Consider the following 18,258-nt stretch of genomic DNA (forward strand, 5'->3'; position numbering starts at 1 on the left):
AAGTGTATTGGTTTCACATAACAAACCCCACTTCTTGAAACAGGTTTTAAAAATGTCCCGTGCGTGTAAATAAATTTTTTTAATTGTTTATCAGTTTGTTCAAGTGAAACACATCACAAGAATGCAAGAACATATCTAATGTTCCTATACTATTTGCTTCTCCGATGGTCTGTCTCATGTTTGCAAATATAAAAAAATGCGTGAAATATTTCAAAAAAATATAGATGTACCTCTCAGTTATCTATGCCAATGCAAAAGATGAGCTTAAGTAGGAATTAGTGCAATGAGAAGAAAAAAGGGAATTAACCTATGAATTAGGCGGCGGTGCAATTGCTCACCTCGTGTAAGCGGGGATTTTTGTCGTGTCATCGCCTTCCCTTCACGCATAAGATGCGTATCACTAGAGGATACATGCCGTCCACGTCACACTCACGCGTGATTTGTGCAATAAGATAGAATGCGATGTTGTATCCTCCTTTCCTCAATAGTGCCAACTAAGAGGTGATAAGTTTGGGATCCTCTTATTGCTCTTCCTCTAACCTTTTTCTAGGATGCCTCTTCTTTTTTGGTTCTCGTGTTCATTGTGAGAGAGGCGACATGTTTTGCCAAATCAAAAGGGACCACAAGTGAGGAAACTTCAATAGTGTACATAATGTATATAGGGTATAGAGGGGGAAAGTTGCGAAATGAAGAGACCTTGAACTTTACTCAAACTAAAAAATATCTAACTATTTGCATGGATGCATACACATCACCTTACACATTGACACTGAGATTTCATTGACACGAAGTAGTTATTTCAAGTATGGTTCATTTGTACGAGTTCTTGCAACTAGTTGATAGACAAAGAATTAGTTGGATATATAATATTGACCGGCAAATAAATCGCTAAGCAAGAACACCATTCACTAAATTAATTATTAAAATCGTATGCAGAATATGTCACAGTAAATGTGTTCCGCCGGAAAGATATTCAGACAAATGCTATCTATTTAGTATGATTTGCTAACACGTTTCCATTTTTGTACACCAAAAAAGCACCATACAGGCAAGGGGTACAACGGAATCCTGTTTCTTGTAGGGACCCATACGAAATATGGCTGAGATAGCCTCACCTAACAACAACAAAACTCTTAAAATAACCAAATAAACAGAGAAAACCAAAAAAAGGGAAACAAAATTTGTGAGAAGATTGGGGGCGAAAATATAATCAGTGGGGCCGTATGCGTGCGTGGGGACGCCACGCGAGACGAGGAGAGCGGGGTTGGCAGCTAGGCGCGGTGAGGGCGAGCTCACCGCCACCCTCCCTCGCTCCTCCCCTCTATAAATGCAGAGGCGCCGAATGCTCCCCAACGCCCTGTACAATCCGGGGGAGAGGTCAAGGAAGGCGAGCGACGCTCGGCAGGCAGGGCATCCCGCGAGGCCGCGACAGAGGCGGCACTCCGCTCCCACCAACCCACAACACCGATCCCCTCCTCGCCGAGCCGCCGCCGGGGATAAGCGTGGGGAAGTGAGCAGCCAAAATCTAAGACACCGATCCCCGGGCGTGAGTCGCGAAGGTAGCGGCGGAGAAAAGGGCGGAGCCACAACGCGGTCGTGAGCCCGCAGCCACCGGTTCCGTGCGGCTAGACGGAGAGAGAGGTATCCGCTCGCTGCACCCTCTTGCCGTGACCCGCGAGACGCTAAAAAAAGCCGACGGGATTTGGCAACTTGGCGGTTTGGTTCGGCTGTAGCGTGCGTGCGTGGTTGGTGGCATACGCGGCCGTCTCGTTGCTTTTATTTATTTCGATCCGTTGATGTTTGATTCTGCGTCCGTCCGTGCGCTGCTTCGTGAATCTGCTGTGTCGCGGCGGCGGCGGAGGAATCCGCACCGCCGTGCGTGGGGTTGGTAGATCTGTTCATCCCTGCGTGTGTTTCCGCCGCTGAGGCGTTTTCTTCGTAATTCTTTTCGGGAGTGCTCTGTTACGCTGCGGAGTGGGTCGCACGCTCTTTTCTGGATGCCTATGGTGTTGACATGTGGGCGTAGGGAAGGGCCGAAGCCCGAAGGGGACAGCCTTGAGCTTTCTGCTTGTTTTTTCGGGTGCTTTTTAAATATGTTTTTTCACGCATTTCTGGTTCCCTTTTCCCCCGCGTGGTGTTGTAGATCGATGAACAGCTAAGCGAACACCATCTGATGTTCGTCGTTGTTTGACTGTTGCATGACAGGTTGCGAGGCTTGCTGTTCAGCCATGTCGACGGCGCAAGGGACAGCGTTGAGGTCGGCGCCGCTGGGCGCAGGTCGTTGGGCCCGACGCGGCCGCCCCGTGGCGGCGCCGTACCGTTCGGGCTGGCAAGCCTACGGTGGCGTTTCCCTCGAGGGCAGCGGATTCCTTGGCCGCGTGCACCGCACCGAGGAGCGCGTCGCTCCGCGGGCGCCCCACGCGGCGGCACGCGACGCCGAGGTGGTGAGGCCGCTCTCAAAGCTCCCGAACAGCAGCATTGGGCTCTACGATTCCTCATTCGAGCGTGACGCTTGCGGCGTTGGGTTTGTCGCTGAGCTATCTGGCGATTACAAACGCGAGACTGTGAGTTACATCGATTCCTTCAAAGTTCAAAGAGGCGATGCCACATGCATTGTAGCTACACTATTTTGATGTATCATGTTCGGGATGCCGATTTTGCTCTCCTTTTTACCCCAGGTTAATGATGCTATTGAGATGCTTGAGAGAATGGCTCACCGTGGTGCCTGCGGCTGCGAGAAGAATACAGGAGATGGTGCCGGCATCATGGTCGCTCTACCACATGACTTCTTCAAAGAGGTGAGTTTCTTTGCAACAAAAAAAAATAGAAGAACAGATTTGTTCTTTTCAACAGTTATTCAATTGTTTTTGTGTTCTTGTAGGTCGCAAAGGATGCTGGGTTTGAGCTACCCCCACCAGGCGAGTATGCTGTTGGAATGTTTTTTATGCCAACAGATGAAAAGCGTCGTGAGAAAGGCAAAGCTGAGTTTATGAAGGTTGGTGTAACACTGTTAATAAATTTGATAGCCTATGATGCAGGATTTTCATGTTAAGCTCATTTCTCTGATTAATAATCTTGTCCTTGCAGGTTGCAGAATCACTGGGACATGTAATACTCGGGTGGCGTCTGGTTCCGACTGACAACTCAGACTTGGGTGAATCTGCACTCGAGACTGAGCCAGTCATTGAGCAGGTTTTCGTTACCAAGAGCTCAAGATCAGAGGCTGAGTTTGAGCAACAGGTAATTCCATACCACTAGATGTAAGTGCATATCAGCACATTTGATGGATTTGGCTTTAACATTTTTTCATGAATTGTTGCAGCTATATATCCTTAGGAGACTCTCAATCATCTCTGTTCGAGCCTCTCTGAACATTAAGCGTGGTGGAGAGAGGGATTTCTACATGTGCTCTCTATCTTCTAGGTGCTTCCCTTTTCTCACTTCAAAAGTTTTTGTTCATGCTTTGATTTCATTAGGTTTCAGGGCTGAAAAGGATCAGAGAGTCTCCACTTAGCACAATTTTCAGAATGGAATTTTGGCAATATTTTTGTTTTTCTATAGGGGGATAGCAAAAAATTGCCTTAGATTTGCTCTTAAAAATTGTAAATATGTAGCCAAATGACATTCTGGTTGGCTTATGTTTGTATGAATAATTCTTATTCAAAGTTGTATATCTTTATATTACAGGACTATTGTTTACAAGGGCCAGCTTAAACCGTCCCAGCTTAAGGGGTACTACTATGCAGACCTAGGTCATGAAAACTTCATGAGTTATATGGCTCTGGTAAATACAAAACTTTGGCACTTACACAAAAATTGTCATGATCATAGTCAACGGATGGGAACCAATAATAGCAAGGCTGTTGTAAGAAGATACACTCCTATGCAGGCATCGAACTTTGAACTGTCCTACCATCACTGCTCTACTCATATGCTATTTCAGTCCTGGTTCTTGATGCCTTAAAGTGAAGTATTAGAAATCTCTATTAGTTGATACCCGATAACCATGTTGCAGAGTCCAGCTGCAGTTCTGCTATGGCCGACTGCTATGCCCGACTCATCAGGATGTGACCTCCGATTAGGTGGTGGGAAGGAAATGTGTTTGGTTTGAGGTAGCTTAGGGCTCCCAACTGTTTTGCATGAAATTCTGTGCAACTGACATTTTCTTTTTGGTAGTGCTAGTGCTTCATTCTGATGTTCTATTCAGCATCTTAAAGCTGCAAACTATGGCAGTAATATGATTTCTAAAATCCATATATTAAAACAGGTTCACTCAAGGTTCTCCACAAACACCTTTCCCAGCTGGGACCGTGCACAACCAATGCGTGTTTTAGGTCATAATGGAGAGATCAATACTCTTAGAGGAAACAAGAATTGGTAATCTCGCTAAACCTTGTGCATCTGCTGTAACAATAGTTTCATAGTTTGGTGTGGATACAGTCATCTCCACCTTCTTATGCTGTTTGGAATTTATGGGCCTTAGAATTGTCTTTAAGTAATCTGGATTTATGACAGGATGACAGCACGTGAGGGTCTCTTAGAGGCTGAGAAGCTTGGATTATCAAAGGAGCAGCTCTCAAGAATTCTGCCAATTGTTGATGCTACCTCTTCCGATTCTGGTATGAAGCACAATGTTTCAGTGTTGTATGATGCACAGTTACACCTGGCAAATGAAAATTGCCTATCTATCTTTCAGAAACTTATTACTTGGAAAAAATGTTAAACTGTAGGCGCATTTGATAATGTTCTTGAGCTTCTTGTCCGAGGTGGGCGAAGCCTGCCAGAAGCTGTGATGATGATGATCCCTGAGGCATGGCAGAATGATGTAAACATGGATCCTGAGAAGAAAGCTCTCTACGAGTTTCTGTCAGCACTTATGGAGCCTTGGGATGGACCTGCTCTAATATCGTGTAAATATATTCTATTCACTTTCCTTGTCTGACCATTCTTCTGACTGGTTACTTGATCTACTCAATCCTAACTTGTCTGTCACCTACAGTTACTGATGGTCGTTACCTTGGAGCTACCCTGGACCGTAATGGTTTGAGGCCTGGTCGGTTTTATGTGACGCACAGTGGGCGTGTGATCATGGGTAGTGAGGTCGGTGTTGTTGATGTTCCTCCTGAAGACGTGCTGAGAAAAGGCAGGCTAAACCCTGGAATGATGTTATTGGTTGATTTTGAGAATCACACTGTAGTGGATGATGAAGCTCTGAAAGCACAATATTCTAAAGCTCACCCGTATGGAGAATGGCTCAAGAGACAAAAAATATACCTCAAGGATATTGTAGAATCAGTACCAGAAACCGATAGAGTCGCTCCAAGCATTTCTAGCTCACTTTCAGTAAGTCATTACCATGCACCAACATTACTGGTGGTAACTTGGCAAAACATAAGTAATGTAACACTTATGACTCTTATAATTTGGTGCAGCAAAAGAATGAGAACATAGATCATGTTGGTATCAGTGGGATTTTGACTCAACTGAAGGCCTTCGGGTAAGCAAGAGATTTATTCTATTCTGCTGGCATTTCAAGTTTTGCTGATGGTTAACTGATGTACTCCAGGTACACGGTGGAAGCCCTCGAGATGTTGCTACTGCCAATGGCTAAGGATGGAGTGGAAGCTCTTGGTTCCATGGGAAACGATACACCACTTGCGGTGATGTCAAACAGGGAGAAGTTGACTTTTGAGTACTTCAAGCAGATGTTTGCACAAGTTACAAACCCTCCGATTGACCCTATTAGAGAGAAAATTGTTACATCTATGGAGTGTATGATTGGCCCAGAAGGTGACTTGTTGGAAACAACTGAAAAACAATGCAACCGCCTTGCACTTAAAGGTCCCTTGGTTTCTATTGATGAAATGGAGGCTATTAAAAAGATGAATTATCGAGGTTGGCGAAGCAAAGTGCTTGACATAACTTATCCAAAAAAGTCTGGAAGGAAGGGCTTGGAAGAGACTTTGAACAGAATTTGTGCTGAAGCTCGTAAAGCCATACGCGAGGGATACACTATTTTGGTTCTCTCAGATAGAGGTTATAATTTATTTATGCTAGTCTATTCTCTATTTTTATTCCACACCTTATATACCATATATGATTATACCAATCACCCAATAGTCAATTAAACTTCCCCACATATGAGTTAAATGCATTGTACAAATTTGTTATAGCTCACAGACATCTTCCAGTATACTATCTGTTGCTATTTTCATTTGCACAATGTACCATAACTTGTTTGTTCCTTTTCATTTAGCTTGAGAATAGCTCCTACTTTACACAATTCAATTCTTATGACAGTCCATCAAAGTTTAGCACCATGGAGATCTCACTTTGTTTGTTTGCTGAACTTTGTTATGCAGGATTTTCCTCAGACCGTGTTGCTGCCAGTTCTCTCTTAGCAGTGGGAGCAGTGCATCAGCACCTTGTTGCAAATCTTGAGAGGACACGCATAGGATTGTTGGTTGAGTCAGCTGAACCTCGTGAAGTGCACCATTTCTGCACCCTGGTTGGATTTGGCGCTGATGCTATATGCCCTTATTTGGCTATTGAAGCAATTTGGTGCTTACAGAATGACGGGAAGATTACTCCTAATGGAGATGGACAACCTTACTCAAAGGAAGAGCTGGTGGCGAAGTATTTCTATGCTTCTAACTATGGAATGATGAAAGTTCTTGCAAAGATGGGAATATCCACCCTTGCATCCTACAAAGGTGCACAAATTTTTGAAGCTCTTGGTCTTTCTTCTGAAGTGGTTGGCAAGTGTTTCGAAGGCACACCTAGCAGAATTGAGGGTGCAACATTTGAAATGCTTGCACGAGATGCTCTCCGTCTTCATGAGTTAGCTTTCCCATCAAGAGCCCTTCCAGCTGGCAGTGCAGATGCAAAGGCACTTCCTAACCCAGGGGATTACCACTGGAGAAAAAATGGTGAAATTCATCTCAACGACCCACTTGCAATGGGAAAGTTACAGGAAGCAGCTAGAGTCAACAGCCGGGCAGCATACAAGGAATATTCGAAACGAATTCAGGAGCTCAATAAGGCGTGCAATCTACGTGGCATGCTGAAATTTAAACATGTTTCTGACAAGATATCTTTGGATGAGGTTGAACCTGCAAGTGAGATAGTGAAACGCTTTTGTACTGGAGCGATGAGTTATGGTTCTATTTCATTAGAAGCACATACTGCCCTTGCTATTGCCATGAACAAACTTGGAGGAAAATCTAATACAGGTATGTTTCTCATCCATACGTGGCATTTCTCCGTTATAAATGTGGAGGAATTATTGTTTTTTGGGCATATTAGCTCCATGAAAAACCATCTGAAATATGTAATATGTATGGACCAATTTGTAGTTTTTGTAAGAGTGATGTGCTATTCTTTTCCTGAAACATGAATCACATCAGCCTGTCCTCTGTAGTCTGTACTCAACATTTTAGACACAATCACGTTTAAAACTATAGTAAAGTGTTTGCTATCAAATTAAACTAAATTATTCATTGCACATCTCCTCTTTCTAGGTAAACCTATCCCCTCTGGTAACCCATCTTCTTGTTTATGTTGAATACTAGCTTTTGAAAACATATCATACTGATTTGCTGTTATAATTTATTGCAGGGTAAGTTTTTTCTTTTATATAATACGATAGTGCATAACTGATGAGGACAACTGCTATAAATCTGGGGTTTAATAGAAGTACTTGAATAGTTATTTTTCATCCTGCAGCCTGCTGCATGCAATGTTCCTTTTCGATTATAAACCCCTTTAATTTGTGTCTTAGTTCAGGAACATGAGTATTATTCTTTTTTTACGACAACAGCATGGGGAGGCTAGTTCTAGATCTTAATATTAAATACACTTATTCCCAAATGCGCTCGCTTTTATATATCTGTGAAGGTGAGGGAGGGGAACAGCCCTCTCGGATGGAACCACTTCCTGATGGCTCAATGAATCCAAGACGAAGTGCAATCAAGCAAGTTGCCAGTGGACGGTTTGGAGTTTCCAGCTATTACCTGACTAATGCAGATGAGCTGCAGATAAAAATGGCTCAGGTACTATGCACTATGCAGCCATTAAAATGAATTACATCCTGTTGAAAGAACATGGGTCTTCCATATTTCATTTTGGATTTACTGTATTTTTCACCTTAAATTTCTATAGGGTGCCAAGCCTGGTGAAGGTGGTGAACTTCCAGGCCACAAGGTTATTGGTGACATTGCTGTCACAAGACACTCCACAGCTGGTGTAGGACTGATCAGTCCACCTCCGCATCATGATATTTATTCGATTGAGGATCTTGCGCAGCTTATACATGACCTTAAGGTATAAATTGTAAATAGAGTAATGCTGTTTTCTGTACCCACAAGATCCATGGCTCGCTGATTGTTGCTGCTGTCTCAATTTAATTTTTTACACTCCTTATCAACCTCCGAAGTCCTCTTATTGGTCTTAATATAATACTCCCTCCGTTGATCCGTTCTTTTTTATTTGTCGCGTTTTAGTTCAAAAATGAACTAGCGGGCGACAAATATTCGAGAACGGAGATAGTAATATTCATGGATCACCTGCTGTGATGTCAACTCTTGCTACCTTTTACTGCTGAACTTGCATGTATGTTTATGAATCTCCAACTTCTAAATGCTGTTCAGTGACAGTGATATTCTTGCCTGTGCAGAATTCAAATCCTGGAGCCCGCATCAGTGTCAAACTAGTTTCTGAGGCTGGTGTGGGAGTTGTTGCTAGTGGTGTTGTAAAAGGACATGCAGACCATGTTCTTATATCTGGCCATGATGGTGGCACTGGAGCTTCAAGATGGACCGGTATCAAGAATGCTGGACTTCCATGGGAACTTGGGTTGGCTGAGACACATCAAACTCTAGTAGCAAATGGGCTTCGTGGTCGAGCTGTCCTGCAAACAGATGGACAGTTGAAGACTGGTAGAGATGTTGCTGTTGCTTGCTTGCTTGGGGCAGAGGAATTTGGTTTCAGCACTGCCCCACTGATTACACTTGGCTGTATTATGATGCGAAAATGCCACATGAACACTTGTCCTGTTGGTATAGCTACTCAAGACCCAGTGCTTCGAGAAAAGTTTGCTGGAGAACCAGAGCATGTCATCAACTTTTTCTTCATGCTTGCTGAGGAGCTAAGAGAAATCATGGCAAACCTTGGGTTCCGCACCATTACTGAAATGGTTGGACGTTCTGATATGCTTGAGGTTGATCCAGAAGTAGTGAAGAGTAATGAGAAACTTGAGAACATTGATCTCTCACTAATCTTGAAACCAGCTTCAGAGATTCGTCCAGGTGTTGCTCAGTACTGTGTTGAGAAGCAAGACCATGGCCTAGACATGGCATTAGATAACAAACTAATAGATCTGTCAAGAACTGCTATTGAAAAGCAAGTTCGTGTTTTCATTGAGACTCCAATCCAGAACACGAATCGAGCAGTTGGAACTATGCTCAGTCATCAAGTCACAAAACGTTATCACATGAATGGATTGCCTGCTGGTACAATTCATGTGAAGTTTACTGGAAGTGCTGGTCAAAGTTTTGGCGCTTTTCTTTGTCCTGGAATCACTCTTGAACTGGAAGGAGACAGCAATGATTATGTTGGTAAAGGATTATCTGGTGGAAAAATTGTTGTGTACCCACCAAGGAACAGTTCTTTTAGTCCAGAGGACAATATTGTCATTGGTAATGTGGCTCTGTATGGTGCTACCATGGGAGAGGCATATTTCAATGGTATGGCAGCAGAAAGATTTTGTGTTCGCAACTCAGGTGCTCAAGCAGTGGTTGAAGGAATTGGAGATCACGGGTGTGAGTACATGACTGGAGGCACTGTTGTTATCCTCGGAAAAACAGGGCGGAACTTTGCTGCTGGCATGAGTGGAGGCATTGCCTATGTTTATGATGTTGATGGGAAATTCAGTGCTCGCTGCAACAATGAGTTAGTTGATCTATATCATGTGGAGGAAGAGGATGACATCATCACATTGAAAATGATGATTGAGCAACATCGTCGCAACACTGAGAGTGTTTTGGCTAGAGATATACTCTCCGATTTTGATAACCTTCTTCCAAAATTTGTAAAAGTATATCCAAGGGACTATAAGAGGGTTCTAGAAAGCATGAAGGTGGAAAAGGCTGTTGCTAAGCATGCAAAGGAGCCTAAGATGGCAAATGGAATTTCTGTGACAACTAAGGTGAGGCACATTTTCAAGTGGCAACTTTGTTTCACTTTTCATCACGAATTCTTACTTAGCTATTGTAAACTATTAATTCATCATACCTAAACATTTCTAGTTTAGTTATGATTTCGTATTCATTTAATAGAGAACTAGTTGCACAAACTTTTATCCATCAGAAACAGCTAATAATATAATTTCAGTTCTTGGAAGCTTTCATTGACTACTTGTATCAACTTTCATGTACAGAAAGTACAACCTGATCAGTCAGCAAGCCGACCAACACATGTTGCCAATGCCAAAAAGTACAGGGGCTTTATTACATATGAGCGAGAGAGTATTTCATACAGAGATCCAAAAGAGCGTGTTAGAGATTGGAAGGAAGTTGCAATCGAATCTACACCTGGTCCACTATTAAATACACAATCTGCTCGTTGCATGGACTGTGGCACTCCTTTCTGTCATCAGGTGATATTTCTATTTTTTCTGTTTATTATCATATTTATTCAAATTAAATTATCTTTTTCCATCATGGTTAAGAAGGGCGGGCCTGGTGCAGCGGTAGAGCCTACCGTCTGTAACCGGAAGGTCCCGGGTTCGAGCCTCAGCCTCTGCATATTATGTGGGTAAGGCTTGACGTTTAAAGATACCATTCCCTAGACCCCGCACAGTGCGGGAAGCCTAAGATGGATACATTTTCTTGATGCTAAATTGAAGTTGTTGTTTCCCTACAGTACTTCTTTGAACTGTGATGCAACTTGTTTGTTCCTTTTCTTATCTGCTGATGATAAGATTTTGGAACTCTTTTTTCAACATTTTTGTTTTACTTTCACAGGAAAGCTCAGGTGCTGGTTGTCCTCTTGGAAATAAGATCCCAGAATTCAATGAATTAGTTCACCAGAACAGATGGCGCGAAGCATTGGATCGACTACTTGAGACAAACAACTTCCCTGAATTCACTGGACGAGTTTGCCCTGCTCCTTGTGAGGGGTCATGTGTTCTTGGGATTATTGAGAATCCGGTGTCTATCAAAAGTATAGAATGTGCAATCATAGACAAAGGTTTTGAAGAGGGATGGATGATTCCACGACCTCCACTTCAAAGAACAGGGTATGTACTTTAAAGTTTTTAAACTATTCATTTATTTTTATCCGTGTTTGCATTTTAATTTCATTACTAGGTAGTACCTCGGTTATGCTCATTAACAATGAAATGATCTTATTACAGAAGGAAGGTGGCCATTGTTGGCAGTGGACCATCTGGTTTGGCTGCTGCAGATCAACTAAATAAAATGGGCCACTTCGTAACTGTGTTCGAACGTGCAGATCGAATTGGAGGTTTAATGATGTATGGTGTGCCAAACATGAAGACAGACAAGATTGGCGTTGTCCAGCGCCGTGTTAATTTAATGGCTGAAGAGGGTGTCACATTTGTGGTGAATGCCAATGTTGGTAGTGATCCTTTGTACTCGATTGAACGTCTACGTTCTGAAAATGATGCGGTTATTTTGGCTTGTGGAGCAACAAAACCGAGGTAACAGACTAAAGGCACCAGATAAATTTTGGTTGATACTACCTGTGTATTTGTTTGTTAAGACACAGATGGTATATCATTTGTAACTACAAAAGACACGATTTAACATATACTTCAAATAGTTGTGCTGTATTTTGACCTATGGGGATGTCTTTAACAGAGATCTCACCATCCCTGGACGCGAGCTATCTGGAGTTCATTTTGCAATGGAATTTCTCCATGCAAATACGAAAAGTTTACTCGACAGCAACCTGGAGGATGGTAAATATATCTCCGCCCGTGGGAAAAAGGTGGTGGTTATTGGTGGAGGTGATACAGGCACAGATTGCATTGGCACATCTATTAGGCATGGTTGCACCAGCCTTGTAAATCTTGAACTCCTGTCAAAACCACCAAGCACTAGAGCTGCTGACAACCCATGGCCCCAGGTATGTGTCTCCCTTTGCAGTTATCACACTTTTTAGAGTACTGCATTTATCCTTATTTCCAGCTTGGCCTTTTGCTTTTAGTGGCCAAGAATTTTCCGTGTTGACTATGGGCATCAAGAAGCTGCTACCAAGTTTGGGAAGGATCCAAGAACTTACGGAGTCTTGACAAAGCGTTTTATTGGCGATGGAAATGGCAAGGTGAAGGCCCTTGAGGTAGTGCGTGTGAAGTGGGAGAAAGTAGATGGAAGATTTCAACTCAAGGAGATGGAAGGATCAGAAGAGATTATTGAGGCTGATCTCGTCCTCCTAGCTATGGGATTCTTGGGTCCTGAAGCGGTTAGTACCCCTCAAGGCTATTCTAGTTCCTAAGTACCCTTGTTCTAGTGCCTAAAGTAGTAGAGTCCGTCTTTTCTTCCCTGCAGACAATAGCTGAGAAATTGGGTTTGGAGAAGGACAACAGATCAAACTTCAAAGCGCAGTTTGGAGACTTCGCTACCAGTGTCGATGGTGTGTTTGCCGCCGGGGACTGCAGACGTGGACAATCACTGGTGGTTTGGGCCATCACGGAGGGGCGGCAGGCTGCTGCAGCGGTAGACAAGTACTTGTCAAGGTATGATCAGAATGCTGCTGCTACAGGCGACAGCACTCCCTCCGGGACAGGGCTCGTTCAGCCGGTTGCGGCATAGTAGCATAAACTGGAGCAAGTTTTACGTTTGTCAGTGTATCCTGTGGTTCCACACAGCAAACACCGTTCTTGTAGTTGTCTAAAAGAAACAGAGAAATCCGGGCTCATTAAGGAATGAAAGCCCTTCTATATTTTTTTTGACGATAGATAAACAGTTGAAAGTTTTGGTGGCTATTGTCTCTTTTTTCTGCTGCATGTGGTTTTGTAGTCCAAACAATGTACAGTTTCCCCTTTCTTAAATAGATGTAAATTTGTCGTGTGATATGTCGGTTATTTTCTATGTGTTTGCAAGCGCGACTGAGCCACCAGTCTGTATGAGGCCGAGTCTCGGTTTCGGTCGACTTATACCGTTATACGAATACGTTATACTAGGTGTGTTAGATTTTGGATAGTTGGGCGGCCTGTTAATCGTGCTGTCACATCCGGTTTTAAAGAATAAAGTCGGGTGCATCTCATACATGCATCAAAGAAGATAACATATATAATAATAGATTGTATAGAGATAAATGTGACAATAATCAAAGTATTTATTACATAGTGGAAGTCTTACAAAAAATATATATATAATAGGATCTAAAATACATTCTTAGCGCCAGAAAGTCAACTGAGACACGCCACCTAGATCGAATCGAACTCCTCATTAAGCGGCTCCTCTTAAAACACTTGTACTTCTCCTGTGTGGGTGTGAGACAGCAAAGGTGAGCTCACACATGTTCATCGCTCAACAAGTTGTGGGGAATAATGTGGATGAACTCACCAAAGGTGTGAGTTCATGTAAAGTGTAAGACTAGTCAACAACAAGGGTTAAAGCTGAGCATTGTTTTTAATCAGTTGGTCAAAATTTTATTAGCAGTTACTAAATGTAAGTAAATATCAAACTATAATAAACATAATAGAACAAAATTAATAATGTCGGTGACCATAATTAGGGTACCCCCAAGACTCCTAATCTCAGCTGGTAACCCCATCAGCACAAAGCTGCAAAGGCCTGATGGACGCAATTCCGGTCAAGGCTCTGTCCACTCAAGGGACACGACCTCGCCTCACCCGAGCCCAGCCTCGAGCAAAGACTGCCGACTCAGGAGGATTCACGTCTTGCCCGAGGGTCCCCTCAAGCAACAGGCACACCTTCGACTCGCCCGAGGCCCGGCTCGGGCAGGCTTCACGGAGAAGCAACCTTGGCCGGATCGCCACGCCAACCGACTGTATCGCAGGAGCATTCAATGCAAGGATCGCCTGACACCTTATCTTGACGCACGCTCCTCGGTCGACAAAGCCGAAGTGACCGCAATCACTTTGCCCCTCCACTGGCAGACCTGACAGGAAAACAGCGTCGCCTGCGCTGCTCCGACTGCTGTGCCACTCGCCAGAGTGAGGCCGACAGCAGCTAAGTCCAGCCTCGGGCGCCATAGGAAACTCCGCCTCGCCCGACCCCAGGGCTCGGACTCAACCTCGACACCGGAAGACGGTCTCCGCCTCGCCCAACCCCAGGGCTCGGACTCCACCTCGATTTCGGAAGACGGTCTCCGCCTCGCCCGACCCCAGGGCTCGGACTCAACCTCGACACGGAAGACGGTCTCCGCCTCGCCCGACCCCAGGGCTCGGACTCAACCTCGACTTCGGAAGACGGTCTCCGCCTCGCCCGACCCCAGGGCTCGGACTTAGCCATGACCTCGGACGACGGTCTCCGCCTCGCCCGACCCCAGGGCTCGGACTCAGCCTCGACCTCGGAGGAGCCACCGCCTCGCCCGACCTCGGGCTCGGACCGACCACGCTACAGGGGGGGCATCATTACCCTACCCCTAGCTAGCTCAGGCTACGAGGAACAAGACCGGCGTCCCATCTGGCTCGCCTCGGCAAAACAGGTAATGATGGCACCCCGCGTGCTCCATGACGACGACGGTTCTCAGCCCCTTACGGAAGCAAGGAGACGTTAGCAAGGATCCGACAGCCCCGACAGTTGTGCTTCCACAAGGCTCAAGTACTCCTCCGACGGCCACGACATCACATGAACAGGGCGCCAAAACCTCTCCGACAGCCACGACAGCATGTACATAGGACTCTCGCTTCCCTCTGCTAGACAAGTTAGCACATTGCTACACCCCCATTGTACACCTAGGCCCTCTCCTTACATCTATAAAAAGGAAGGTCCAGGGCTCTCGTACGAGAAGGCAGCCGCGCGGGAGGACGGGCTGACGCACAGGCTCACGCTCTCTCTCTCTCTCTCTCCCACGCGAACGCTTGTAACCCCCTACTGCAAGCGCATCCGCCCTGGGCGCAGGACAACACGAGGCCGTGGTTTCCCCTTACTGTTTCCCCACTTGTGTTCCGTCTCGCGCCGACCCATCTGGGCTGGGACACGCAGCGACAATTTACTCGTCAGTCCAGGGACCCCCGGAGTCGAAACGCCGACAGTTGGCGCGCCAGGTAGGGGAACTGCTGCGTGTTGACGAACAGCTTTCCGTCAAGCTCCAGATGGGTAGTCTCCAACAACCTCTCCAACCCGGGACGATGCTCCGTTTCGGGAGTCTTGAGTTCATGTCCCTCGACGGCAGCTACGACATGATACTCCTTCCTCCGCCGCGCGACAACGACAATGGCGGCCGTCAGCCCGCCCGCCGGCGGCGGAATCGACGACGTCTTCCCCACGTGGCGGAAGAGCAACATCCATGTCTGTCCCGTCACCTTCCCCGCCGACGGAGGAGGAGGCGGGGCAACCATGGCCAAGCAGGAGGCGTCACCTCGTCGGCTGTCGAGCGAGTCGACGGCGCCGGCGCCCCAGCGGGGGACACGTCGGGCGTTGACCTCGCGTCTGAGACGAAGACGAGCGTTGTTTCCCCGCAACACGCCAACCCCAAGCAGACGGACGACGCCAGCACGCTCGCGAAGGACTTGCTGGGCGTTAGCCTCGTACCTAAGATGACGGTGCAGTCCATCCCTGACGCGACTTTGTCACCATCCGTCGATCAAGAGGTACCGTCCGTTTCCCATCCTGTTCCTTTTAGATTCAGCTTCGACCCACCAAGCGACCCTGCTTCGGTGGATGCTTTCATAAAGGCATATCTGAACCTTCCGGGGTATCATATGCGGTCAACCTGGGACCGACTGACGGCCGTCTCAACCTACGGGCCCCTGGGTTCCGAGGAAGATGACGAGCCCGACTCTGGTTGGGATTTCTCCGGGCTCGATAACCCTAGTGCCATGCGGGACTTCATGACCGCATGTGACTACTGCCTCTCCGATTGCTCCGATAGTAGCCACAGCCTCGGCGACAAAGACTGTGGCTCAAGTCGCGAATGTTTCCACGTCGATCTAGGGGGTCTCGATGAAGGCAACCACCTTTGTATGCCGGAGGACGGCGATCCCCCTAGGCCTGCGCCTCGCGTTGACATCCTTTGGGAGCTAGCTGTGGTCCCAGTCCCTGCGGGGAGTCAGGACGCACAGCTCGAGCAAATCCGCGAGATGCAGGCCAGGCTCGACGAGGAAGCAGGACCACTTGTGCAGCTTCGGCAAAATATCGGGCAGGAGTGGGCAGGACGAGCACCGGCCGGAGAAGCGTGTCATCTGGCCCAGGATGTCCAGCACCGCATCGCCAACGATGCCAGGGCAAGGCTGCCCCTGGCTTCCAGTGGGGTCGGCCAGAACCTGGCTGCAGCAGCAATACTACTCCGAGCGATGTCGGAACCATCCACCACCGAGGGGCGGTGTATCTAGGGAGAGCTCAAAATCTCCTGGAGGATGCCGTGGTCCGACGGGCCGAAAGCTCTGCCTCCCGAAGGCAAGGGTACCCCCGGAGCATCGCGCCGCGACTTCCCAATTCATGCGGGAAGCCTCGGTCCACACCGGGCGCACGCGGGACACAGTGCCTGTGGCCCCGGGTCGCCTCGACAACGAGCACCATCACCGCGACCGTCGAGCCCACCTCGACGATAAGGTGCGCCGAGGCTACCACCCCAGGCGTGGGGGACGCTACGACAGCGGGGAGGATCAGAGTCCCTCGCCCGAACCGCCCGGTCCGCAAGCTTTCAGCCGGGCCATACGACGGGCGTCGTTCTCGACCCGGTTCCGAACCCCGACTATCACCACGAAGTACTCGGGGGAGACAAGGCCAGAATTGTGGCTCGCGGACTACCGGCTGGCCTGCCAGCTAGGTGGAACAGACGATGACAACCTCATCATCCGCAACCTTCCCCTGTTCCTCTCCGACGCTGCCCGAGCCTAGCTGCAGCATCTGCCCCCTGCGCAGATCTCCAACTGGGACGACCTGGTCAAAGCCTTCGTCAGCAACTTCCAGGGCACATACGTGCGCCCTGGGAACTCCTGGGATCTCCGAAGCTGTCGCTAGCTGCCGGGAGAGTCCCTTCGAGACTACATCCGGCGATTTTCGAAGCAGCGCACCGAGCTGCCCAACATCACCGACTCGGATGTCATCGGCGCGTTCCTCGCCGGCACCACTTGTTGCGACCTGGTGAGCAAGCTGGGTCGCAAGACTCCCACCAGGGCGAGCGAGCCGATGGACATCACCACCAAGTTCGCCTCTGGTCAGGAGGCGGTCGAGGCCATCTTCCGGAAGGACAAGCAGCCTCAGGGGCGCCAGCCGGAAGACGTTCCCGAGGCGTCCGCTCAGCGCGGCACCAAGAAGAAGGGCAAGAAGAAGTCGCGAGCGAAACGCGACGCCGCCGACGCGGACCTTGTCGCCGCCGCCGAGCACAGGAACCCTCAGAAGCCTCCTGGAGGCACCAACCTGTTTGACAAGATGCTCAAGGAGTCATGCCCCTATCATCAGGGTCCCGTCAAGCACACCCTTGAGGAGTGCGTTATGCTTCGGCGCTACTTCCACAAGGACGGGCCACCGGCGGAAGGTGGCAGAGCCCACAACAACGACAAGAAGGAGGATCAGAAGGCAGAGGAGTTCCCCGAGGTCCACGACTGCTTCATGATCTACGGTGGGCAAGTGGCGAACGCCTCAGCTCGGCACCGCAAGCAAGAGCGCTAGGAGGTCTGCTCGGTGAAGGTGGCGGCGCCAGTCTACCTAGACTGGTCTGACAAGCCCATCACCTTCGACCAAGGCGACCATCCCGATCGCGTGCCAAGCCCGGGGAAGTACCCGCTCGTTATCGATCCCGTCATCGGCAACGTCTGGCTTACCAAAGTCCTCATGGACGGAGGAAGCAGCCTCAACATCATCTACGCTGAAACCCTCAGGCTCCTGCAGATCGATCTGTCCTCGACCCGGGCCGGTGCGGCGCCCTGTCACGGGATCATCCCCGAGAAGCGCGTCCAACCCCTTGGGCAACTCGATCTGCCCGTCTGCTTCGGGACTCCCTCCAACTTCCGAAAGGAAACCCTCACGTTCGAGGTGGTCGGGTTCCGAGGAACCTACCACGCAGTGCTGGGGATACCATGCTACGCCAAGTTCATGGCCG

The 18,258-nt window shown here is 47.7% G+C and overlaps 1 protein-coding gene across 2 annotated transcripts; it reads left to right on the forward strand.

The window, feature by feature from the left end:
- Positions 1-1,007: 1,007 nt before the first annotated feature.
- LOC103651348 (glutamate synthase 1 [NADH], chloroplastic) lies at positions 1,008-13,096 on the forward strand. Of its 2 annotated transcripts, XM_020550511.2 has the most exons (24): positions 1,352-1,641; positions 2,206-2,564; positions 2,679-2,798; positions 2,882-2,995; positions 3,088-3,240; positions 3,323-3,423; positions 3,688-3,784; positions 4,016-4,112; positions 4,268-4,377; positions 4,516-4,619; positions 4,731-4,910; positions 5,000-5,343; positions 5,433-5,497; positions 5,567-6,036; positions 6,363-7,232; positions 7,897-8,051; positions 8,161-8,322; positions 8,675-10,204; positions 10,436-10,654; positions 11,022-11,296; positions 11,414-11,719; positions 11,880-12,147; positions 12,229-12,483; positions 12,570-13,096. In XM_020550511.2, exons 9-24 carry the CDS (start codon positions 4,322-4,324, stop codon positions 12,831-12,833), a joined length of 5,523 nt encoding a protein of 1,840 aa, XP_020406100.1. In that variant the 5' UTR covers positions 1,352-1,641; positions 2,206-2,564; positions 2,679-2,798; positions 2,882-2,995; positions 3,088-3,240; positions 3,323-3,423; positions 3,688-3,784; positions 4,016-4,112; positions 4,268-4,321; the 3' UTR covers positions 12,834-13,096. The 2 variants fall into 2 exon arrangements, with proteins under 2 accessions (XP_008675191.1, XP_020406100.1); XM_008676969.3 differs by lacking the exon at positions 4,016-4,112 and having other exon boundaries at positions 1,008-1,641.
- Positions 13,097-18,258: the final 5,162 nt, after the last annotated feature.

This window comes from Zea mays, chromosome 3 (assembly GCF_902167145.1).
Source record: "Zea mays cultivar B73 chromosome 3, Zm-B73-REFERENCE-NAM-5.0, whole genome shotgun sequence".
Lineage (NCBI taxonomy): Eukaryota > Viridiplantae > Streptophyta > Magnoliopsida > Poales > Poaceae > Zea > Zea mays.

Bases quoted from the DNA above. Each gene is read 5' to 3' on its own strand.
- LOC103651348 (XM_008676969.3), top strand. From the start codon at position 2,229: ATGTCGACGGCGCAAGGGACAGCGTTGAGGTCGGCGCCGCTGGGCGCA. The intron at 2,799-2,881 runs GTGAGTTTCTTT...GTGTTCTTGTAG, and splicing joins CACATGACTTCTTCAAAGAG to GTCGCAAAGGATGCTGGGTT. The intron at 10,655-11,021 runs GTGATATTTCTA...TTACTTTCACAG, and splicing joins GCACTCCTTTCTGTCATCAG to GAAAGCTCAGGTGCTGGTTG.